The 25743-nt window shown below is 51.0% G+C and overlaps 1 protein-coding gene across 1 annotated transcript in view; it reads left to right on the top strand.

The window, feature by feature from the left end:
• The first annotated feature begins 899 nt into the window (after window positions 1-899).
• LOC147113244 (uncharacterized) overlaps window positions 900-25743 on the top strand; it is a 177879-nt gene continuing 153035 nt past the window's right edge. Inside the window, exons 1-5 of the mRNA XM_085996107.1 lie at window positions 900-1029; window positions 16445-16510; window positions 18835-18897; window positions 22948-22992; window positions 25500-25604. Of these exons, the coding sequence (XP_085852233.1) occupies window positions 16456-16510; window positions 18835-18897; window positions 22948-22992; window positions 25500-25604 (268 nt within the window). The 5' untranslated portion in view covers window positions 900-1029; window positions 16445-16455. The remainder of the gene's footprint in view (window positions 1030-16444; window positions 16511-18834; window positions 18898-22947; window positions 22993-25499; window positions 25605-25743) is intronic.

The raw sequence follows: 25743 nt of genomic DNA, 5'->3' as shown, positions 1-25743 counted from the left end.
TTTGGCTACAATGGTAGAGGTAAGAGTGAAACCAGGCGAGGGCAGTCCCACTGAGCTGAACAACAAAGAGGCAATGCAGGAGGATGGTGTGGTCGACCATGTCAGAAGCTGCAGACAGGCCAAGACGGATCAGGAGCGATCGCTCACCACAGTCACAGAGAACGTTGTTTGCGAGTTTGCTGTGGGCCATTTTGGCACTGTGAAAGGGGTGGAAAGGGGGAAGGGAGTAATAGAAACACAGGAAGAGAGTAACAGGGACAGAGGAAGAGAGCAACAGAGAGAGAGAATAACTTCTACTGACCTTATAAAAGTCAGGATTGAGGTCCCATCCTGACCTCAGTAAGGTCAGTGAGTGAGGTTTTCGGGAAGCGCAGTCTATGGGTTAATCAAACAGAGACAGATAGCAGAGCAATAGTACCCTGTCACATCTCCATGTCTGAATTTCAGGGGGTTACATTCTCCCCCCCCCCCCCCCAGAGTAGACGCTCTTTCTGTGCTTGACCAGCAGAGTCAGCGGCGGGAAGGGGGCAGAGGGGAGAGGGTCTCACTGCACGGACCTCCCAACCTCTTGATCTGGTCTACAATGTCCTGACTCGGAGGGGAGAGTGTTGACACCTGTAGCTCTGATCTGGTGGATTCATTATCCCTTGGGGGGGGGGGGGTGTAGGGGGGATATGTTGATTTGTTTGCGGCCGGGGCTGAGGCAGCAACTGCTGTTAGAGAGACACAGGGAGCTGGAAATCAGACAGGTGAGGCTGTTTGGAAAGTCTTAGCCTCAGGGCAGGGCTTGTACATCTGGGCGAGGCCTTTAGTCACTCCCAACTTGCCCAAACGTTGCCTCAATAAAAGCAGCAACCTGGCACAAATCAGATTCAAACTATTAAATTAAAGAGAGAGAGAGAGAAAGGCATTCCGATTGCATCAGTCTGTGCTCACACCTTCTCACACTCAAGATAAGTGAGGTGCAAGAGGCAGAAAGCAGCGCAATCAACAGTTCACAAAGACCTACAACCCAGCACTGAGCGGCAGGTAGGAGCTATTTAATTACAGAACAACGAAAACTTCATGAGCTTTGTAAACGGAGGGCGCAGTCCACCAGCACACCTCACAACATTGTAAACATTCCCGATCCGGTACTTCTCTCAATTTTCAATCGTTTATATGTATTTTTTAAATGATTCAGCAAACAAGCCTGAGTTTAGAGCTCAGATTTAATGCAGTTTGATTCACATCAAGGCTGAAAAGTTTGTGTTCAATGTTTACTTTATTTCAACAGATCCTTAAAAGTGTTCAGCTCTAATGAGGTGACCGGATGGGTCTGTGGTTGGTCAAGGGTCTGTGGTTGGTCGAGGGTCTGTGGTTGGTCGAGGGTCTGTGGTTGGCCGAGGGTCTGTGGTTGGTCGAGGGTCTGTGGTTGGTCGAGGGTCTGTGGTTGGTCGAGGGTCTGTGGTTGGTCGAGGGTCTGTGGTTGGCCGAGGGTCTGTGGTTGGTCGAGGGTCTGTGATTGGTCGAGGGTCTGTGATTGGTCGAGGGTCTGCGATTGGTCGAGGGTCTGCGATTGGTCGAGGGTCTGCAATTGGTCGAGGGTCTGTGATTGCTACATGGTATGTGGTTCGTAGAGGGTCTGTGATTGGCAGATGGTGTGTGAGCAGAAGGTCTATGATTGGCAGAGGGGAGATGAGGGGTATTTTTTTTTAACGCAGCGAGTTGTTGTGATCTGGAATGCGCTGCGGTGGAAGCAGATTCAATAGTAACTTTCAAAAGGGAATTGGAGAAATACTTGAAATGGAAACATTTGCAGGGCTACGGGGAAAGAGCAGGGGGTGTGGGATTAATTGGAGAGCTCTTTCAAAGAGCCGGCACAGGCACGATGGGCCGAATGGTCTCCTTCTGTGTGGAGAGATTCTCTGATTCCCCTACCACTGAGCTGAGCAAACTCAGCACGGACCGGGAATGGGATCTAGGACGTTCCTGGTCTGGGTGTCTCCAGACACACTGGCCAATGTACTGAGGAAATCAGCATTCCATATCCTTTAATGTTTTGAATTCTCCGCAATCCTCATCCTCTCTGAGGGCAGCAATGGGTGCTCGCAGGATGTGCTGAGTCCTGATTACCCCGCTCCTCTCTCACTGCTCTCTCTCTTTACTTCATTACACAGAGTTATTTTAATCTTCTTGCTCCATTTCGTCCTGTGTTGTGACTGGACTGGCAGTTTCACTCTGAGCAACACTGAGGTGTGAAATGTTGCTGTTTAATCTCAGAACAGAGACAGATCCTGATCAACAACCTAGGAATGCACAGCCACAGGACAGGGTATCGGGGTTAAACCCCACAGCCACAGGACAGGGTATCGGGGTCAAACCCCACAGTCACAGGACAGGGTATCGGGGTTAAACCCCACAGTCACAGGACAGGGTATCGGGGTTAAACCCCACAGCCACAGGACAGGGTATCGGGGTTAAACCCCACAGCCACAGGACAGGGTATCGGGGTTAAACCCCACAGTCACAGGGCAGGGTATCGGGGTCAAACCCCACAGCCACAGGACAGGGTATCGGGGTCAAACCCCACAGTCACAGGACAGGGTATCGGGGTTAAACCCCACAGTCACAGGACAGGGTATCGGGGTTAAACCCCACAGCCACAGGACAGGGTATCGGGGTTAAACCCCACAGTCACAGGGCAGGGTATCGGGGTCAAACCCCACAGCCACAGGACAGGGTATCGGGGTCAAACCCCACAGTCACAGGACAGGGTATCGGGGTTAAACCCCACAGCCACAGGACAGGGTATCGGGGTCAAACCCCACAGTCACAGGACAGGGTATCGGGGTCAAACCCCACAGCCACAGGACAGGGTATCGGGGTTAAACCCCACAGTCACAGGACAGGGTATCGGGGTCAAACCCCACAGCCACAGGACAGGGTATCGGGGTCAAACCCCACAGTCACAGGACAGGGTATCGGGGTTAAACCCCACAGCCACAGGACAGGGTATCGGGGTTAAACCCCACAGTCACAGGACAGGGTATCGGGGTTAAACCCCACAGTCACAGGACAGGGTATCGGGGTTAAACCCCACAGTCACAGGACAGGGTATCGGGGTCAAACCCCACAGTCACAGGACAGGGTATCGGGGTCAAACCCCACAGTCACAGGACAGGGTATCGGGGTCAAACCCCACAGTCACAGGACAGGGTATCGGGGTCAAACCCCACAGTCACAGGACAGGGTATCGGGGTCAAACCCCACAGTCACAGGACAGGGTATCGGGGTTAAACCCCACAGTCACAGGACAGGGTATCGGGGTTAAACCCCACAGCCACAGGACAGGGTATCGGGGTTAAACCCCACAGCCACAGGACAGGGTATCGGGGTTAAACCCCACAGTCACAGGGCAGGGTATCGGGGTCAAACCCCACAGCCACAGGACAGGGTATCGGGGTCAAACCCCACAGTCACAGGACAGGGTATCGGGGTTAAACCCCACAGTCACAGGACAGGGTATCGGGGTTAAACCCCACAGCCACAGGACAGGGTATCGGGGTTAAACCCCACAGTCACAGGGCAGGGTATCGGGGTCAAACCCCACAGCCACAGGACAGGGTATCGGGGTCAAACCCCACAGTCACAGGACAGGGTATCGGGGTTAAACCCCACAGCCACAGGACAGGGTATCGGGGTCAAACCCCACAGTCACAGGACAGGGTATCGGGGTCAAACCCCACAGCCACAGGACAGGGTATCGGGGTCAAACCCCACAGTCACAGGACAGGGTATCGGGGTTAAACCCCACAGCCACAGGACAGGGTATCGGGGTTAAACCCCACAGTCACAGGACAGGGTATCGGGGTTAAACCCCACAGTCACAGGACAGGGTATCGGGGTTAAACCCCACAGTCACAGGGCAGGGTATCGGTTAAACCCCACAGTCACAGGATGTGGATTATTACTAGTCCAGTAACATAATCACTACCACACCATGTCCCAGGGATTGGTGCTGGGACATGTACTGAGTGGGGTGTCCCAGATGTATCAGGTGTAATACTTTGGAAAAAACCATGGGAACACATTTACTGAATGGTGTGAACTAGCTAGGGGAGAGGGTGACAGATCTGGGAGTGATAGTGGACTCAACACTGACCATCTGGGAGTGATAGTAGACTCAAGCTTGCAGGGAACATAAAAACTGACTGTAAAAGCTTCTCTAGATATGCGAAGAGAAAAAGATTGGTGAAGTCAAGCGTAGGTCCCTTGAAGTCAGAATCAGGGGAATTTATAATGGGGAACAAAGAAATGGCAGACCAACTAAATACATACTTTGGTTCTGTCTTCACAAAGGAGGACACAAATAACCTCCCAGCGATGTCGGGGAACATAGGGTCTAATGAGAGGGAGGAACTGAAAGAAATCAGTATTTGTAGGGAAATGGTGTCAGGGAAATTGACGGGATTGAAGGCCAATAAATCCCCAGGGCCTGATAATCTACATCCTAGGGTACTTAAGGAAGTGGCCCTAGAAATAGTAGATGCATTGCTGGTCATCTTCCAAAATTCTATAGACTCTGGAACAGTTCCCATGGATTGGAGGGTAGCTAATGTTACCCCACTATTCAAAAAAGGTGGTAGAGAGAAAACAGGGAATTATAGACCGGTAAGCCTGACATCGGTAGTGGGGAAAATGCTAGAGTCCATTATAAAAGATGTAATAGCAGAGCACTTGGAAAACAGTGACAGGATCGGACAAAGTCAACATGGATTTACAAAAGGTAAATCGTGCTTGACTAATCTACTGGAATTTTTTGAGGATGTAACTGGTAAAATAGATGAGGGAGAACCAGTGGATGTGGTGTATTTGGACTTTCAGAAGGCTTTCGATAAGGTCCCGCATAAGAGATTAGCGTGTAAAGTTAAAGCACATGGGATTGGGGGCAAGGTACTGACTTGGATAGAGAACTGGTTGGCGGACAGAAAGCAAAGAGTTGGAATAAACGGGTCGTTTTCCGAGTGGCAGGCACTGACTAGTGGGGTACCGCAGGGATCGGTCCTTGGACCCCAGCTATTCACAATATATATTAATGATCTAGACGAGGGAACTCGATGTAATATCTCCAAGTTTGCAGAGAACACAAAGCTGGGTGGGCGTGTGTGCTGTGAGGAGGATGCCGAGAAACTCCAGTATGATTTGGACAGGTTGGGTGATTGGGCAGATGCATGGCAGATGTAGTATAATGTGGATGAATGTGAGGTTATCCACTTTGGTGGCAAAAACAGAAAGGCAGATTATTATTTGAACGGCAATAGATTGGGAAAAGGGGAAGTGCAACGAGACCTGGGTGTCCTTGTGCACCAGTCGCTGAAGGTAAGCATGCAAGTGCAGCAAGCGGTTAAGAAGGCAAATGGTATATTAGTCTTCGTAGCGAGAGGATTTGAGTACAGGAACAAGGATGTCTTTCTGCAGTTGTACAGGGCCTTGGTGAGACCACACCTTGAGTATTGTGTGTAGTTTTGGTCGCCTTATCTGAGGAAGGATGTTCTTGCCATGGAGGAAGTGCAGCGAAGATTCACCAGACTGATACCTGGGATGGCAGGAATGACGTATGAGGAGAGATTGGGTCGATTGGGCTTATACTCGCTGGAATTTAGAAGAATGAGAGGGGATCTCATTGAAACTTATAAAATTCTAACAGGACTAGACAGACTAGAAGCAGGAAGGATGTTCCCGATGGCGGGGGAGTCCCGAACCAGGGGTCACAGTCTAAAGATAAGGGGTAAGCCATTTAGGACAGAGATAAGGAGGAATTTCTTCACCCAGAGAGTGGTGAACCTGTGGAATTCTCTACCACAGAAGGCAGTTGAGGCCAATTCATTAAATATATTCAAGAAGGAGTTAGATATATTTCTTAAGGCTAAAGGGATCAAGGGATATGGGGAGAAGGCAGGGACAGGGTACTGAATTTGGATGATCAGCCATGATCTCATTGAATGGCGGAGCAGGCTTGAGGGGCCGAATGGCCTCCTCCTGCTCCTATCTTCTATGTTTCTATGTTTCTCAACGCTGACCACGTCCAGTCATTGCCGAGTGGCATCTAATAAACAGAATACTGAGCTAGGTTTCCCAGTGGCCAACGTTACGATACTGGAGCTGCACCGGGCTCTGGTCAAGCTGACCCTCGAGTACTGTCCCCTGTTCTGATCACCGAGGCCCAAAGGACACATCCAAGTCAGGACACTGGTGTGGAGAAGGACAACATGTGTAACGTCAGAGCACTGAGTTATGGGGAAAGGTTAGAGAATATTTGACTGCCAGCCTTGGCAGGAGGTGAGTGAGAGGACTTTACAGAGGGATACTGGTCAGTGTGATATCAAGGTCAGTCTTGGACATTACTTCACGTTAAACCATAACTGCAGGACAAGGGACCTAGACACAAACTGATAAACGGCAAGCTCAGGATAATGAGGGAGCAATATTGGGATGGGGAGAGGAGGATGCAGACTTTGGGGTTCTTCAATGGGCAATGGGAGGCTGTACTGGTGGAATGATGGGCTGCATGGCCTCCTTGATCTGTACACAACCTGGAACCCTTATGTGATCTTTGTGACTGTTAGTAACAGAAAGGAACCGTTCAGGCCTCTAACATGGCACATGGGGCACATACCATCAGAACAGGCAGACAAGCTGTTAACAGACTGGCCTTGACAGCGTGCTCCCTCCCCATGTCAATTGATTTAATGCTGAATTCAGACGGGTGTCTCAGTTACTAAATGAAGCTCCCGGTGTAACACTGGAGCACACAGACTGGAAGAGCCAGTGTCTTATCCGGACCTGTGGTGAGTTACTCCCAGTCTCTGTCTATAGTTACTCCCAGTCCCTGTCTATAGTTACTCCCAGTCCCTGTCTATAGTTACTCCCAGTCCCTGTCTATAGTTACTCCCAGCCCCTGTCTATAGTTACTCCCAGTCTCGGTCTATAGTTACTCCCAGTCCCTGTCTATAGTTACTCCCAGTCCCTGTCTATAGTTACTCCCAGTCCCTGTCTATAGTTACTCCCAGTCCCTGTCTATAGTTACTCCCAGTCTGTCTATAGTTACTCCCAGTCCCTGTCTATAGTTACTCCCAGTCTCTGTCTATAGTTACTCCCAGTCTCTGTCTATAGTTACTCCCAGTCCCTGTCTATAGTTACTCCCAGTCCCTGTCTATAGTTACTCCCAGTCCCTGTCTATAGTTACTCCCAGTCTCGGTCTATAGTTACTCCCAGTCCCTGTCTATAGTTACTCCCAGTCCCTGTCTATAGTTACTCCCAGTCCCTGTCTATAGTTACTCCCAGTCCCTGTCTATAGTTACTCCCAGTCTGTCTATAGTTACTCCCAGTCTCGGTCTATAGTTACTCCCAGTCCCTGTCTATAGTTACTCCCAGTCCCTGTCTATAGTTACTCCCAGTCGCTGTCTATAGTTACTCCCAGTCCCTGTCTATAGTTACACCCAGTACCTGTCTATAGTTACTCCCAGTCCCTGTCTATAGTTACTCCCAGTCTGTCTATAGTTACTCCCAGTCCCTGTCTATAGTTACTCCCAGTCTCTGTCTATAGTTGCTCCCAGTCCCTGTCTATAGTTACTCCCAGTCCCTGTCTATAGTTACTCCCAGTCCCTGTCTATAGTTACACCCAGTCTTTGTCTATAGTTACTCCCAGTCCCTGTCTATAGTTACTCCCAGTCCCTGTCTATAGTTACACCCAGTCCCTGTCTATACTTAATCCCAGTCCCTGTCTACAGTTACTCCCAGTCTCTGTCTATAGTTACTCCCAGCCCCTGTATATAGTTACTCCCAGTCTCTGTCTATAGTTACTCCCAGTCTCTATCTATAGTTACTCCCAGCCCCAGTCTATAGTTACTCCCAGCCCCTGTCTATAGTTACTCCCAGCCCCAGTCTATAGTTACTCCCAGCCCCAGTCTATAGTTACTCCCAGTCTCTGTCTATAGTTACTCCCAGTCTCTGTCTATAGTTACTCCCAGTCTGTCTATAGTTACTCCCAGTCGCTGTCTATAGTTACTCCCAGTCCCTGTCTATAGTTACTCCCAGTCCCTGTCTATAGTTACTCCCAGTCTCTGTCTATAGTTACTCCCAGTCCCTGTCTATAGTTACTCCCAGTCTGTCTATAGTTACTCCCAGTCCCTGTCTATAGTTACTCCCAGTCTCTGTCTATAGTTACTCCCAGTCCCTGTCTATAGTTACTCCCAGTCCCTGTCTATAGTTACTCCCAGTCCCTGTCTATAGTTACACCCAGTCTTTGTCTATAGTTACTCCCAGTCTCTGTCTATAGTTACTCCCAGCCCCTGTATATAGTTACTCCCAGTCTCTGTCTATAGTTACTCCCAGACCCTGTCTATAGTTACTCCCAGTCTCTATCTATAGTTACTCCCAGCCCCAGTCTATAGTTACTCCCAGCCCCTGCCTATAGTTACTCCCAGCCCCAGTCTATAGTTACTCCCAGTCTCTGTCTATAGTTACTCCCAGTCTGTCTATAGTTACTCCCAGTCGCTGTCTATAGTTACTCCCAGTCCCTGTCTATAGTTACTCCCAGTCCCTGTCTATAGTTACTCCCAGTCTCTGTCTATAGTTACTCCCAGCCCCTGTCTATAGTTACTCCCAGTCCCTGTCTATAGTTACTCCCAGTCTCTGTCTATAGTTACTCCCAGCCCCAGTCTATAGTTACTCCCAGCCCCTGTCTATAGTTACTCCCAGCCCCTGTCTATAGTTACTCCCAGTCTCTGTCTATAGTTATTCCCAGTCCCTGTCTATAGTTACTCCCAGTCCCTGTCTATAGTTACTCCCAGTCCCTGTCTATAGTTACTCCCAGTCCCTGTCCATAGTTACTCCCAGTCTGTCTATAGTTACTCCCAGTCCCTGTCTGTGTTACTCCCAGTCCCTGTCTATAGTTACTCCCAGTCCCTGTCTATAGTTACTCCCAGTCGCTGTCTATAGTTACACCCAGTACCTGTCTATAGTTACTCCCAGTCCCTGTCTATAGTTACTCCCAGTCCCTGTCTATAGTTACTCCCAGTCTGTCTATAGTTACTCCCAGTCCCTGTCTATAGTTACTCCCAGTCTCTGTCTATAGTTGCTCCCAGTCCCTGGCTATAGTTACTCCCAGACCCTGTCTATAGTTACTCCCAGCCCCTGTCTATAGTTACTCCCAGCCCCAGTCTATAGTTACTCCCAGTCTCTGTCTATAGTTACTCCCAGTCTCTGTCTATAGTTACTCCCAGTCTGTCTATAGTTACTCCCAGTCGCTGTCTATAGTTACTCTCAGTCCCTGTCTATAGTTACTCCCAGTCCCTGTCTATAGTTACTCCCAGTTTCTCTCTATAGTTACTCCCAATCCCTGTCTATAGTTACTCCCAGTCTGTCTATAGTTACTCCCAGTCCCTGTCTATAGTTACTCCCAGTCTCTGTCTATAGTTACTCCCAGTCCCTGTCTATAGTTACTCCCAGTCCCTGTCTATAGTTACTCCCAGTCCCTGTCTATAGTTACACCCAGTCTTTGTCTATAGTTACTACCAGTCTCTGTCTATAGTTACTCCCAGCCCCTGTATATAGTTACTCCCAGTCTCTGTCTATAGTTACTCCCAGACCCTGTCTATAGTTACTCCCAGTCTCTGTCTATAGTTACTCCCAGTCTCTATCTATAGTTACTCCCAGCCCCAGTCTATAGTTACTCCCAGCCCCTCTCTATAGTTACTCCCAGCCCCAGTCTATAGTTACTCCCAGTCTCTGTCTATAGTTACTCCCAGTCTCTGTCTATAGTTACTCCCAGTCCCTGTCTATAGTTACTCCCAGTCGCTGTCTATAGTTACTCCCAGTCCCTGTCTATAGTTACTCCCAGTCCCTGTCTATAGTTACTCCCAGTCTCTGTCTATAGTTACTCCCAGTCTCTGTGTATAGTCACTCCCAGTCCCTGTCTATAGTTACTCCCAGCCCCTGTCTATAGTTACTCCCAGTCTCTGTCTATAGTCACTCCCAGTCCCTGTCTATAGTTACTCCCAGTCTCTGTCTATAGTTACTCCCAGTCTCTGTCTATAGTTACTCCCAGCCCCAGTCTATAGTTACTCCCAGCCCCTGTCTATAGTTACTCCCAGCCCCTGTCTATAGTTACTCCCAGTCGCTGTCTATAGTTACACCCAGTACCTGTCTATAGTTACTCCCAGTCCCTGTCTATAGTTACTCCCAGTCCCTGTCTATAGTTACTCCCAGTCTGTCTATAGTTACTCCCAGTCCCTGTCTATAGTTACTCCCAGTCTCTGTCTATAGTTGCTCCCAGTCCCTGTCTATAGTTACTCCCAGTCCCTGTCTATAGTTACTCCCAGTCCCTGTCTATAGTTACACCCAGTCTTTGTCTATAGTTACTCCCAGTCCCTGTCTATAGTTACTCCCAGTCCCTGTCTATAGTTACACCCAGTCCCTGTCTATACTTAATCCCAGTCCCTGTCTACAGTTACTCCCAGTCTCTGTCTATAGTTACTCCCAGCCCCTGTATATAGTTACTCCCAGTCTCTGTCTATAGTTACTCCCAGACCCTGTCTATAGTTACTCCCAGTCTCTGTCTATAGTTACTCCCAGTCTCTATCTATAGTTACTCCCAGCCCCAGTCTATAGTTACTCCCAGCCCCTGTCTATAGTTACTCCCAGCCCCAGTCTATAGTTACTCCCAGTCTCTGTCTATAGTTACTCCCAGTCTCTGTCTATAGTTACTCCCAGTCTCTGTCTATAGTTACTCCCAGTCTGTCTATAGTTACTCCCAGTCGCTGTCTATAGTTACTCCCAGTCCCTGTCTATAGTTACTCCCAGTCCCTGTCTATAGTTACTCCCAGTCTCTGTCTATAGTTACTCCCAGTCCCTGTCTATAGTTACTCCCAGCCCCTGTCTATAGTTACTCCCAGTCTCTGTCTATAGTTACTCCCAGTCCCTGTCTATAGTTACTCCCAGTCTCTGTCTATAGTTACTCGCAGCCCCTGTCTATAGTTACTCCCAGTCCCTGTCTATAGTTACTCCCAGTCTCTGTCTATAGTTACTCCCAGCCCCAGTCTATAGTTACTCCCAGCCCCTGTCTATAGTTACTCCCAGCCCCTGTCTATAGTTACTCCCAGTCTCTGTCTATAGTTACTCCCAGTCCCTGTCTATAGTTACTCCCAGTCTCTGTCTATAGTTACTCCCAGCCCCTGTCTATAGTTACTCCCAGTCTCTGTCTATAGTTACTCCCAGACCCTGTCTATAGTTACTCCCAGTCTCTGTCTATAGTTACTCCCAGTCTCTATCTATAGTTACTCCCAGCCCGTCTATAGTTACTCCCAGCCCCTGTCTATAGTTACTCCCAGCCCCTGTCTATAGTTACTCCCAGTCCCTGTCTATAGTTACTCCCAGTCTCTGTGTATAGCTACTCCCAGTCCCTGTCTATAGTTACTCCCAGTCTCTGTCTATAGTTACTCCCAGTCTCTGTCTATAGTTAATCCCAGTCCCTGTCTATAGTTACTCCCAGTCTCTGTCTATAGTTACTCCCAGCCTCTGTCTATAGTTAATCCCAGTCCCTGTCTATAGTTACTCCCAGCCCCTGTCTATAGCTACTCCCAGTCCCTGTCTATAGTTACTCCCAGTCTCTGTCTATAGTTACTCCCAGTCCCTTTCTATAGTTACTCCCAGCCCCTGTCTATAGTTACTCCCAGCCCCTGTCTAGAGTTACTCCCAGTCCCTGTCTATAGTTACTCCCAGTCCCTGTCTATAGTTACTCCCAGTCCCTGTCTATAGTTACTCCCAGTCTCTCTCTATAGTTACTCCCAGTCTCTGTCTATAGTTACTCCCAGTCTCTGTCTATAGTTACTCCCAGTCTCTGTCTATAGTTACTCCCAGTCTCTGTCTATAGTTACTCCCAGTCTCTGTCTATAGTTAATCCCAGTCTCTGTCTATAGTTACTCCCAGTCCCTGTCTATAGTTACCCCCAGCCCCTGTCTATAGTTACTCCCAGCCCCTGCCTGTAGTTACTCCCAGCCCCTGTCTATAGTTACTCCCAGCCTGTCTATAGTTACTCCCAGTCCCTGTCTATAATTACTCCCAGCCCCTGTCTATAGTTACTCCCAGCCCCTGTCTATAGTTACTCCCAGTCCCTGTCTACAGTTACTCCCAGTCTCTGTCTATAGTTACTCCCAGCCCCTGTATATAGTTACTCCCAGTCTGTGTCTATAGTTACTCCCAGTCTGTGTCTATAGTTACTCCCAGTCCCTGTCTATAGTTACTCCCGGTCCCTGTCTATAGTTACTCTCAGTCCCTGTCTATAGTTACTCCCAGCCCCTGTCTATAGTTACTACCATCCCTGTCTATAGTTACTCCCAGTCCCTGTCTATAGTTACTCTCAGTCCCTGTCTATAGTTACTCCCAGTCCCTGTCTATAGTTACTCTCAGTCCCTGTCTATAGTTACTCCCAGTCCCTGTCTATAGTTACTCCCAGTCCCTGTCTATAGTTACTCCCAGTCCTTAGCCCAGTCCACTGTTGCGGTTCCTGATCCGAGTCTTTATTCGAACGGATATGTTTTCTGGGCAGGAGGAGGCAGGTAGGATCCCACCCGCTGCTCCAGATCATTGTTGTTTGTCTCGTGTGATCATAAGAACATAAGAATTAGGAGCAGGAGTATGCCATTCGGCCCCTCGAGCTTGCTCCGCCATACATAAAGTTCACGGCTAATCTTCTACCTCAGCTCCACGTTCCCGCCCGATCCCCATATCCCTCGATTCCCCACGAGTCCAAAAATCTATCGATTTCTGTCTTGAATATACTCAACGACTGAGCCTCCACAGCCCTCTGGGGTAGAGAATACCAAAGACTCACCACCCTCTGAGTGAAGAAATTTCTCCTCATCTCAGTCCTAAATGGCCGACCCCTTATTCTGAGACTGTGGCCCCTGGTTCTAGACTCCCCAGCCAGGGGAAACATCCTCCCTGCATCTACCCTGTCAAGCCCTGGAAGAAACTTATGGGGCTAAAATTCAGTCACGCCCCCTTAGGGGCGCTAACTTCGCCAGGGTGCTACTTTTAGTTAGCGCCCCGCACCCGAAATTCTCTGGTAGTGCCCCAAGAGGGAGGCGGGGCGCTACTGGAACAGCTGCCCCTCCCTCTTGGGGTGCTGCGAGGGAATACCAGCGCCGCGGTACTGCAGGCCTTCCTCCCCTTATTAAATAGGAGGAGTCTTGCGCAGCGCGACCCGGGGCCCAGCTGGGCCACCAGGGATCGGGGTGCCAGCAAAAGCAGCCGGCACACAAGAGGAGTGCCGGGCTGACGGAGCGCGGCCGGCACCCCGCAGGGGTTGTGGGGGGGCTGCAGAGGAGGCCAGGAACAGCAGAGGGGGCAGGTGCTGGCAGGTGACCAGCAAGGAAAATGGCCGCCCGGCACCTCCCTTTTAATTATCGCCGGCCCAGCCGCGCGTACGTATCCCTGACCCCGTTGGACATAGCGTCCGGCGGTAAGTCAGGGGGCGCAACTGAAGTTCGCGGCCGGGGTGTGAGTGGGGCGCTGCGCAGGGTGATGACGTCATTGCCGGAGGCGCAGTGCCGCGGAGCGCTACCGGTTACCGCCGCTGCTAACCTCCCGCTGAATTTCGTGGGAAGTGTTAGCAGTGGCGCTAACGGGAGACACAAAGCAACCGAATTTTGGCCCCTATATGTTTCAATTATCACCTCTCATTCTTCTAAACTCCGGAGAATATAGGCCTAGTCTACTCAATCTCTCCTCATAGGACAATCCCCCCGTCCCAGGAACCAGTCTGGTGAACCTTCGTTGCACTCCCTCTATAACAAGTATATCCTTCCTTAGGTAAGGAGACAAGAATTGTACACAGTACTCCAGGTGTGGTCTCACCAAAGCCCTGTATAATTGTAGTAAGATGTCTTTACTCTTATACTCAAATTCCTTTGTAATAAAGGCTAGTAAATCCTGGATCAGGTGTGTTATTGTTGGATACAAAATAAAGGCACAGACAGCAAGAAATACAGAAAATCACCTGAGCTCATTGCATAGAGAGAGAGAGAGACAGAAAGAGACAGAGAGAGAGAGAGAGAGACAGTGAGACAAAGAGACAAAGAGAGAGAGAAAGAGACAGAGCGAGAGAGAGAGAGAGAGAGAGTGTCAGAAACACATGCTGTCACCACAAGGAGTGAGAACAAGAGTCAACTAGAGAGAGAAAAACATTCACAGAAAGAGAGAGATTAGACTCAGACAGAAAGAGACAAAGAAACAGACAGAGAGGGAGATTCAGATCCCTCTCTCCTTCCCTCCCTCTCTCGCTTGCTGACAGGGCAGAATGACATGGGATGGGACTGTCCATTTTATAAACACTTGCTCACTCGCTCTCACATCGAGCACAGTTAACCCCTTGAGTTTCATTTCAACAAACATTCTGACAAAAGTTCAGATAAATTAACAGCCAGAAATCTGAAGAATGAAGACGGTTTAAATCTTAGACTAAACCACAGATCATTCTGTTGTGAGAAGATCTGAGGAGCGTTTCATGGATTTGAATTTGATCCGTTTCTGTGCATATTTAAAAGAAAAGGAATGTTCTGTAACACGAGGCAATTAAACAGATCTGAACAATTGCAGAATCTTCCCAGTAATTACATAGCGGAGTTGAATTGGCCGGATATCAGAGATCAGTGAAGTTACTTTCAGTAGTTTTCCGGCCACGCCTTGTGAGCTGCTGGGATTGGAGGCCGTGCTCAGCCTCCCTCCTGCTGGGATCTGCTGCTGACCCCTGTAGGAACACCACAGCTGCTGCTACTGGGAGTGAACTCAGGGAATCAGCAGCCCCAGCTGAAATTCCCCCGCCTGGGTTTCCTCTTCCATTCTGATAGACTATTCCGCCTCCAATTTCCACCCCTTCGCTCCTCAAGGTGCTGACTGGCTGAAGTCCAGTCCCATGAACTGGGATGTGATGTCAGCCATGGCTCATTGGGCAGCACTCTCATCTCTGAGTCAGAAAGGTTGTGGGTTCGAGTCCCACTCCAGGGACTTGAGCACAAAATCAAGGCTGACACTCCTGAGGGAGTGCTGCACTGTCGGAGGGTCTGTACTGAGGGAGTGCTGCACTGTCGGAGGGGCAGTACTGAGGGAGCGCTGCACTGTCGGAGGGGCAGTACTGAGGGAGTGCTGCACTGTCGGAGGGGCAGTACTGAGGGAGTGCTGCACTGTCGGAGGGGCAGTACTGAGGGAGCGCTGAACTGTCGGAGGGTCTGTACTGAGGGAGTGCTGCACTGTCGGAGGGGCAGTACTGAGGGAGCGCTGCACTGTCGGAGGGGCAGTACTGAGGGAGTGCTGCACTGTCGGAGGGGCAGTACTGAGGGAGCGCTGCACTGTCGGAGGGGCAGTACTGAGGGAGCGCTGAACTGTCGGAGGGTCTGTACTGAGGGAGTGCTGCACTGTCGGAGGGGCAGTACTGAGGGAGTGCTGCACTGTCGGAGGGGCAGTACTGAGGGAGCGCTGCACTGTCGGAGGGACAGTACTGAGGGAGCGCCGCACTGTCGGAGGGGCAGTACTGAGGGAGCGCTGCACTGTCGGAGGGGCAGTATTGAGGGAGCGCCGCACTGGCAGAGGGGCAGTACCGAGGGAGAGCTGCACTGTCAGAGGGTCTGTACTGAGGGAGAGCTGCACTGTCAGAGGATCTGTACTGAGGGAGCGCTGCACTGTCAGAGGGGCAGTACTGAGGGAGCGCTGCACTGTCGGAGGGGCAGTACTGAGGGAGCACTGCACTGTCGGAGGGGCAGTACTGAGAGAGCACTGCACTGTCGGAGGGGCAGTACTGAGGGAGTGCCGCACTGTCGGAGGGGCAGTACTGAGGGAGAGCTGCACTGTCAGAGGGGCAGTACCGAGGGAGAGCTGCACTGTCGGAGGGGCCATCTTTCGGATGCGAGGTTAAACCAAGGCCTCGTCTGCTCCCTCAGGTGGATGTAAACGATCCCACGGCACTATCTCAAAGAACAACAGGGGAGCTCTCCCCGTTATCCTGGGCCAATATTTATCCGTCAGCCAACATCACTAAAACAGATTAACTGGTAATTATCACATTGCTGTTTGTGGGACCTTGCTGTGTGTAGATTGGCTGATGCGTTTTCTACATGACAACAGTGACTACGCTTCAAAAGTCCTTCATTGGCTGTAAAGCGCTTTGGGACATCCTGAGGTTTGAAAGGCGCTATAGAAATGCAAGTCTTTCTTTCTTCCCTCAAGCTCCTGAACTAACACAGCTTGTTCAGGTGCGCGGCACTGTTTGAAGAGTGGGAGTTCAGGCCAACATTCCACCTTTGATCATTGTACATAAAACACTGAGATATGTTCCGAGGCACTGTCTCAATATTAGACTTTCTCTTCTCCTGACACTTTTTAATCTCCATTTTCTCTCTCTCTGCAGCTGACAATGAAATGGAGAGTGTCGGAAACTATCACAAACTGAACCACAGCGATTATTCGGACACTGGTAAGCTGACTGTTCAGATTTAATTCCATGGGAGACTGTAAAACAATCTGAGGCGATTTATTGGAACAACTGACAGAAACAGTGAAGAGTTAAAGCAGTATTCACAACATGTACAGTGATGTAGTACATTTGGGTTTCCAAAGGCATTTGTCAAGGTGCCACATAAAAAGTTGCTGCCCAAGATAAGAGCTCCTGGGATTGGGGGTAATATACTGGCACGGATAGAGGATTGGTTAAAGGACAGAAAACAGAGAATAGGAATAAACCGGTAATTTTCTGGTTGGCAGGCTGTAACTAGTGGGATACCGCAAGGATCAGTGTTGGGGCCTCAGCTATTCACAATCTACATCAATGGCTTAGATGAAGGGACAGAGTGTAATGTATCCAAGTTTGCTGACGATACAAAGCTAGGTGGGACAGTAAGCTGTGAGTGTAGTGTCCGAGGATCAATAATACTCAGACTGCAGGAGAACAATAAAACAGGTATTTACTGAACAGAGAGTAATTCAAGACTATGGGCTAAAAATTCAGTTTGGGGCGCCAAGCTCGCCTGGGCACCGGAATTACCGCTGCGCGCGGAGCCACTTGCGCCAGCGGGATATTCAGTTTCAGCGCCCCAAGTGGAAGCCGGCCGCTAAACAAGGGTTTCGGCGCCCCGCTTGGGGCGCTGAAACTGAATATCGGCGCGCAAAGTGCCGCAGCGCCACACGCTGCGGCATGGCAGCCTGCGGTACTGCAGGCCTTCCTCCCACTGTTAAGGGGGAGGTGCCTGCAACAGCGCGATCCCCGCTCGCGAGTGCCGGCAAATGAGCCCGGCACCAAGGAGAAGTGCCGGGTTCTCGGGAAACAGCCGGCAATGCCGCGGGGGGGGGGGTGTAGGAGGCCGGGGACGGGGGTGCGGGCAGGCAGCCGCCAAAAAAGCGGCCGGCCGCACCTCCACCTTAACTCGCCCCACTACCGCCACAGGTAGGCCCCTGTGTACCAGTCGCTGTTTGCGGCCGGCGCGGAGGAGGCGGCAGCGACCAAATATGGCTAGCGGGGCGATAGCGGGGTGCTGTGCCCACCGATGACGTCATCGGTGGTGGCGCAGCGCTACAGGCTAACGCCGCCATTAGTGCCCCGCTAAATATCGCGGTAGGTTTGGCCAGTGGCGCAAAAGCCCTCTTTGGGCGCAAACTGGTGGCGCAGGCCACTGAATTTCTAGGCCTATGGCTTTATATACAGGGGTGGTCACTGCCGGTACTGCAGTATAGAATCAGTTCTTCTCTTAAAGATACATACACAACAGTGAGGAGAACACAAAGAGCCTGCAAAGGGATATAGATAGACTGAGTGAGTGGGCAGTAAGTTGGCAGGCAGATGGAGTATAATGTAGGGAAATGTGAGGTTATTCACTTTGGTAGGAAGAATAGAAAAACAGAATATTTTTTAAATGGTGAGAAACTTTCAAATGTTGGTGTTCAGAGAGATTTGGGTGTCCTCGTGCAAGAAACACAGAAAGCTAGCGTGCAGGTACAGCAAGCAATAAGGAAGGCAAATGGCATGTTGGCCTTTATTGCAAGGGGTTGGAGTATAAGAGTAAGGAAGTCTTGCTACAATTGTACAGGGCCTTGGTGAGACCACACCTGGGGTACTGGGCACAGTTTTGGTCTCCTTATCTAAGGAAGGATACTTGCCTTGGAGGCGGTGCAACGAAGGTTCACTAGATTGATTCCTAGGATGAGGGAGCTGTCCTGTGATGAGAGATTGTGTAGATTGGGCCGATACTCTCTGGAGTTTAGACATACAAGATTCTGAGGGGGATTGACAGGGTAGATGCCGAGAGGTTGTTTCCCTGGCTGGAGTGTCTAGAACTAGGGGCATAGTCTCAGGATAAGGCCTTTTAGGACAGAGATGAGGAGGAATTTCTTCACTCAGTGGGTTGTGAATCTTTGGATTTCTCTGCCCCAGAGGGCTGTGAATGCTGAGTCTTTGAGAATATTCAAGGCTGAGATCGATAGATTTTTGGACTCTAGGGGAATCAAGGAATATGGAGATCGGGCGGGAAAGTGGAGTTGAGGTCAATGATCAGCCATGATCTTATTGAATGGTGGAGCAGGCTCGAGGGGCCCAATGGCCGACTCCTGCTCCTAATTTTTATGTTCTTATGTTCTGATAAATCATCACAGCATGTGGTACAGTAATAAATCAGCATTGCTCAGGGTACAGTCCTGACCTGGAGTGTTAGCCTGGGTCTAATGCCGAGTTCTGGAGTGGGGTCTGAATACGAGAGACTCTCTGATATGGATACGTTACTAACTCCAGGTCTTTCCATCCCCTGCCAGGTGTCTTTGAAATAGGGAATAGCAGGAACAGGAAGATGGACGGAGGAGGCTACTCGGACAGTGGTAAGGACACGCTTGCTGGGGACGGTGGGGGCAATGAGGGGGCACTGTAGGGTAATTAGGGAGCAGTGGACCTGCCCAATGGGGTGGTCAATCAGCGGGCCCTGTCAGGGGTGAGGTGAGTAGGGGGCAGTGAGAATACCGTGAGGCGACATGGTCTGTACTTTGTAGACTTGTGTTTCCCAGACCGGAGTCAGTATCATTCTCGACATTAAACAGTCCCTGCCAACGTCAGGAGATCAGCATCAGACACACTAACCTGCCGCAGACTGTGACTGTCCCCTGGGGAGACAGGAACCGGTCACACTTTCTCCAGTCTGTAGCCTGGCTTGTGGTTTGAGCAGATCAAACAATGAATCGTTCAGGAGCTCAGCTCGCAGTCACTCTCTACTGAAACACACGGTAAACCTGAGCCTCAAAGGCACAGCCTCCAGCCCGCGAGTCTCGGGACTCAGAGCACCGCTTGCCAGCCACCGTCTGCCTTTATCGAACAATGCTGGGCCACGGGAACCGTTTCTTTAACTGATAACTGATTGTTAACCTTTGTTACCTCCAGACTCAACTATTCCAATGCTCTCTTGCCCGGCCTCCCACTTTCCACCCTACGTAAACCCGAGCTCATCCAAAACTCGGCTGCCCGTATCCTAACTCACACCCAGTCCCGTTCACCCATCACCCCCTGTGCTCACTGCCCCATGTCCTAACTCGCACCAAGTCCCGTTCACCCATCACCCCTGTGCTCACTGCCCCATGTCCTAATTCGCACCAAGTCCCGTTCACCCATCACCCCCTGTGCTCACTGCCCCGTGTCCTAACTCGCACCCAGTCCCGTTCACCCATCGCCCCCTGTGCTCACTGCCCCGTGTCCTAACTCGCACCAAGTCCCGTTCACCCATCACCCCCCGTGCTCACTGCCCCGTGTCCTAACTCGCACCCAGTCCCGTTCACCCATCACCCCCAGTGCTCACTGCCCCGTGTCCTAACTCACACCCAGTCCCGTTCACCCATCACCCCCTGCGCTCACTGCCCCGTGTCCTAACTCGCACCAAGTCCCGTTCACCCATCACCCCCCGTGCTCACTGCCCCGTGTCCTAACTCGCACCCAGTCCCGTTCACCCATCACCCCCAGTGCTCACTGCCCCGTGTCCTAACTCTCACCCAGTCCCGTTCACCCATCACCCCCAGTGCTCACTGCCCCGTGTCCTAACTCGCACCCAGTCCCGTTCACCCATCACCCCCCGTGCTCACTGCCCCGTGTCCTAACTCACACCCAGTCCCGTTCACCCATCACCCCCCGTGCTCACTGCCCCGTGTCCTAACTCACACCCAGTCCCGTTCACCCATCACCCCGTGCTCACTGCCCTGTGTCCTAACTCACACCCAGTCCCGTTCACCCATCACCCCCTGTGCTCACTGCCCCGTGTCCTAACTCGCACCAAGTCCCGTTCACCCATCACCCCCTGTGCTCACTGCCCCGTGTCCTAACTCACACCAAGTCCCGTTCACCCATCACCCCCTGTGCTCACTGCCCCGTGTCCTAACTCACACCCAGTCCCGTTCACCCATCACCCCCTGTGCTCACTGCCCCGTGTCCTAACTCACACCCAGTCCCGTTCACCCATCACCCCCTGTGCTCACTACCCCGTGTCCTAACTCGCACCAAGTCCCGTTCACCCATCACCCCCTGTGCTCACTGCCCCGTGTCCTAACTCACACCCAGTCCCGTTCACCCATCACCCCCTGTGCTCACTGCCCCGTGTCCTAACTCACACCCAGTCCCGTTCACCCATCACCCCCTGTGCTCACTGACCCGTGTCCTAACTCACACCCAGTCCCGTTCACCCATTGCCCCCTGTGCTCACTGCCCCGTGTCCTAACTCACACCCAGTCCCGTTCACCCATTGCACCCTGTGCTCACTGCCCCGTGTCCTAACTCGCACCCAGTCCCGTTCACCCATCACCCCCTGTGCTCGCTGCCCCGTGTCCTAACTCGCACCCAGTCCCGTTCAGCCATCACCCTCTGTGCTCACTGCCCCGTGTCCTAACTCACACCAAGTCCCGTTCACCCATCACCCCTGTGCTCACTGCCCCGTGTCCTAACTCACACCCAGTCCCGTTCACCCATCACCCCCTGTGCTCACTGCCCCGTGTCCTAACTCACACCAAGTCCCGTTCACCCATCACCCCCTGTGCTCACTGCCCCGTGTCCTAACTCTCACCCAGTCCCGTTCACCCATCACCCCCTGTGCTCACTGCCCCGTGTCCAAACTCACACCCAGTCCCGTTCACCCATCACCCCCTGTGCTCACTGCCCCGTGTCCTAACTCACACCCAGTCCCGTTCACCCATCACCCCCTGTGCTCACTACCCCGTGTCCTAACTCACACCCAGTCCCGTTCACCCATCACCCCGTGCTCACTGCCCCGTGTCCTAACTCACACCCAGTCCCGTTCACCCATCACCCCCTGTGCTCACTGCCCCGTGTCCTAACTCACACCCAGTACCGTTCACCCATCGCCCCCCTGTGCTCACTGCCCCGTGTCCTAACTCGCACCCAGTCCCGTTCACCCATCAACCCGTGCTCACTGCCCCGTGTCCTAACTCACACCCAGTCCCGTTCACCCATCACCCCCTGTGCTCACTGCCCCATGTCCTAACTCACACCCAGTCCCGTTCACCCATCACCCCCTGTGCTCACTGCCCCGTGTCCTAACTCACACCAAGTCCCGTTCACCCATCACCCCTGTGCTCACTGCCCCGTGTCCTAACTCACACCCAGTCCCGTTCACCCATCACCCCTGTGCTCGCTGACCTACATTGGTTCCCAGTCTGGCAACACCTCAATTTTAAAATCCTCACCCTCGTGTTCAAATTCCTCCATGGCCTCACCCCTCCCTATCTTTGTAACCTCCTCCAGTCCTACAATCCTCCGAGATCTCTGCGCTCCTCCAATTCTGTCTTCTTGCACATCCCTGATTTTAATCGCTCCACCATTGGCGGCCGTGCCTTCAGCTGCCTGGGCCCCAAGCTCTGGAATTCCCCCCCTAAACCTCTCCGCCTCTTTCCTCCCTTAAGACCCTCTTTAAAACCGACCTCTTTCACCAAGCTTTTGGTCGCCTGTCCTAATATCTCCTTATGTGGCTCGGTGTTAAACTTTGTTTGATAATCGCTCCTGTGAATCGCCTTGGGACGTTTTACTACGTTAAAGGCGCTATATAAATACAAGTTGTTGTTGTTAACATAAGAACATAAGACGTAAGAGCAGGAGTCGGCCATTCGGCCCCTCGAGCCGGCTCTGCCATTCAATATCATGGCTGATCTGATCTTGGCCTCAACTCCATTCCCTGCCCGCTCCCCATAACCCTCGACTCCCTTATCGTTCAAAAATCTGTCTATCTCCACCTTAAATATATTCACTGACTCCGCCTCCACAGCTCTCTGGGGAAGAGAATTCCAAAGATTCACGACCCTCTGAGAGAAGAAATTCCTCCTCATCTCCGATTTAAAAGGGTTTCCCCTTATTTTGAAACTATGCCCCCGAGTTGTAGATTCCCCCACGAGGGGAAACATCCTCCTTTGATCCACCCTGTCGAGCCCCCTCAGAATCTTCTATGTTTCAATAAGATCCCCTTTCATTCTTCTAAACTCCAATGAGTATAGGCCCAACCTGCTCAACCTTTCTTCATAAGACAACCCCTTCATCTCCGGAATCGACCTCGTGAACCTTCTCTGAACTGTCTCCAATGTAAGTATATCCTTCCTTAAATAAGGAGATCAAAACTACGCAGTACTCCAGGTGTGGTCTCACCAACGCCCTGTACAGTTGTAACAAGACTTCCCTACTTTTATTCTCCATTCCCTTTGCAATAAAGGCCAACATTCCATTTGCCTTCCTAATTACTTGCTGTACCTGCATGCTAACTTTTTGTGATTCATGTACAAGGACCCCCAGATCCCTCTGTACCTCAGCATTTTGTAATCTCTCTCCATTTAAATAATAATTAGTTTTTTTATTGTTGTTGTTGTGATTGATTGTTCTCTCCTCTGTTCCAGTAATCACAGAGATGATAACCACAAAAGTGACTTCGCTCCCACCACGTGAGTAACTCCGCACCATTCAATGAGATTGCCACTGATCTGTATCCTAACTCCATCCACCTGCCTTGGCTCCATATTCCTTTATACACTTGAGTCACAGAGTCATAACGGCACAGAAGGAGGCCATTCGGCCCATCAAGTCCATGCTGGCTCTCAGAGCAATCCAGTCAGTCCCATTCCCCCGCTCTATCCCCGTAGCCCTGCAAGTTTATTTCCCTCAAGTGCCTATCCAGTCTCCCCTTGGAAACATCGGGCTGGATTTTCATTCAGGAATCGGGTTGGAGGCGGGACTACAACTTTCGGGGTTGTAGTCCCGCCTCCATCGAGATGCGGCCAATCCACGCGATTTTAACTTGACTGACCTTGTTGAGCCCGCCCAGCGGGCTCAGCAGGCCAATTAAGGGCCACCCGGCAACAGGTGACGTCACAGGCTGAAATTTCATCTGTCAAAAGGTTTTGACAGATGAAATATCAGTGTTTCACAGCTGTTTGAAGCTGTCAAACACTGACAGCCTTACTTCTAACCTGAGTCCGTCTCCACAGACTCAGTTAGAAACCTCTCCTGCACAGAAAGCTGCAGGCTTTCACTTTTGACAGTTCGCAGCCATTCTGCTTTCTGTGCCGGTGAGATGAGGGACTCCCGGGACCTAAAGGAAGGAAAGCTGAAAAGGTCATTTAAACTTCTTTAATCACTTTAGACACACCAAACACACTTACCTTTGCACTCATGCACACATCACTCACCTGAACACCGACATCTCGACCCCTCCAAGTCCTTCAACCCGACGGCCCGCCTCCTCTAACTTGGCGTGGTTTGGAGCCGTCGGGAATCTCACACGACAACCTTCAAAATAGGGATGATGTGGAGATGCCGGTGTTGGACTGGGGTGGACAAATGTAAGAAGTCACACAACACCAGGTTATAGTCCAACAAAGCTCTTGGACTATAACCTGGTGTTGTGTGACTTCTTACATTAAAAATAGGGATTAGGCTAAAAACTGCCTGGTAACAGGCAGTTAATTGGCACTCATCCCGTCCTGCCTCGGGGAGGCGGGTCCCAGTGCGGGGCGGGTACCCGCCTCCTTTGAAACTGGTATGGAGGCGGGTTTGGGTGCGGGATGGGGTCGGGACCCCTGATTTCAGGATTTTAACCCACGTCTCCAATCCCGACTCCACGGCCCAATGAAAATCCTGCCCATTGAGTGTCTCCGCTTCCACCACTTCCGTCGGCAGCTCGTTCCAGGTCCTCGACACTCGCTGCGTAAAAAAGTTTTTCCTCACGTCCCCCCTGTATCTCTTGCCCAAAACCTTAAATCTGTGTCCCCTAGTCCTTGTACCATCAACTAGTGGGAACAGCCTTTCCCCGTCTAGCCTATCCAAACCCGTCATAATCTTGTACATCTCGATCAAATCACCCCTCAACCTCCTTTGCTCTAATGAAAACAAATCCAGCTTCTCCAACCTGTCCTTGTAGCTAAGATCCCCCATCCCCGGAACCATTCTGGTAAATCTCCTCTGCACCCTCTCAAGGGCCTTCACATCCTTCCTAAAGTGTGGTGACCAGAACTGGACGCAATACTCCAGTTGTGGCCTAACCAGCGCTTTATAAAGGTTCAGCATAACTTCTCTACATTTGTACTCAATACCTCTATTTATGAAGCCCAAGATCCCATATGCTTTGTTAACCACTCTCTCAATATGTCCTGCCACCTTCAGGGACCTGTGCACATTAACTCCCAGGTCCCTCTGTCCCTGCACGCTCTTTAAAACTGTGCCATTAAGTGTATATTGCCTCTCCCTGTTCATTCTGCCAAAATGCATCACTTCACACTTCTCCCTATTAAATTCCATCTGCCACTTGTCTGCCCATTCTGCTAGCCTTTCTATGTCTTGTTGCAGTCGATTGGTATCATCCGCACTGTCTGCCACACCCCCAAGATTAATGTCATCGGCAAATTTATATCAAAAAAAGCAGCGGCCCCACCACTGACCCTTGGGGAACACCATTAGCAAAAACCTGTCTATCTCAGATTTAAAATTATTTGTTGAGCTAGCATCTACTGCTTTTTGCAGGAGAGAGTGCCGCACTGCTACCACCCTTTGTGTGAAGAAGTGTTTCCTCACTTCTCTCCTGAATGGCCTGGCTCTGATTTTATGGTTATGTCCCCTTGTCGTAGACTCCCCCACCAGCAGAAATAGTTTCTCTCCATCTACCCTATCAGTTCCTTTCAAAATACTACAAACCTCAATCAAATTGCCCCTTAACCTTCTATATTCTAGGGAATACATGACTAGTTTGTGTAATCTCTCCACATAATCTAACCCTTGGAGCCCTGGTCCATTCTGGTAAACCTACACTTCACTCCGTCCAAGGCCAATATATCCGTCCTAAGGTGTGGTGCCCAGAACTGCTCACAGTGCTCCAGGTGTGGTCTAACCAGGGCTTTGTACAGCTGCAGCATAACTTCCCCCCCTTTATATTTCTCTTTCTGTGTGTTTCTGACAGGAGCCACTTACAGCAGCACTGGCTCGTCCTCCCGGCGCCCGGCTCACACGAGCGGGTACGCAGCGGACGGCATCGGATCCTCCAGCACCAGCTACCACAGCGCAGGTCAGTACAGAGAGAGAGCGGAGAGGGTAAGGGAGATAGGGGAGAAAAGGGTGTGCCCCCCCCGGATACAGGGTGACCCCCCCCCGATAGAGTGTGACCCCCCCACGATACAGTGTGACCCCTGGATACAGTGTGAGCC

Source organism: Somniosus microcephalus, chromosome 8 (assembly GCF_052327205.1).
Source record: "Somniosus microcephalus isolate GS21.2 chromosome 8, FLI_Smic_1.0, whole genome shotgun sequence".
Classification (NCBI taxonomy): domain Eukaryota; kingdom Metazoa; phylum Chordata; class Chondrichthyes; order Squaliformes; family Somniosidae; genus Somniosus; species Somniosus microcephalus.
The sequence above is the reverse complement of the archived record's forward strand: the minus strand, read 5'-3'. Positions and strand labels throughout refer to the sequence as shown.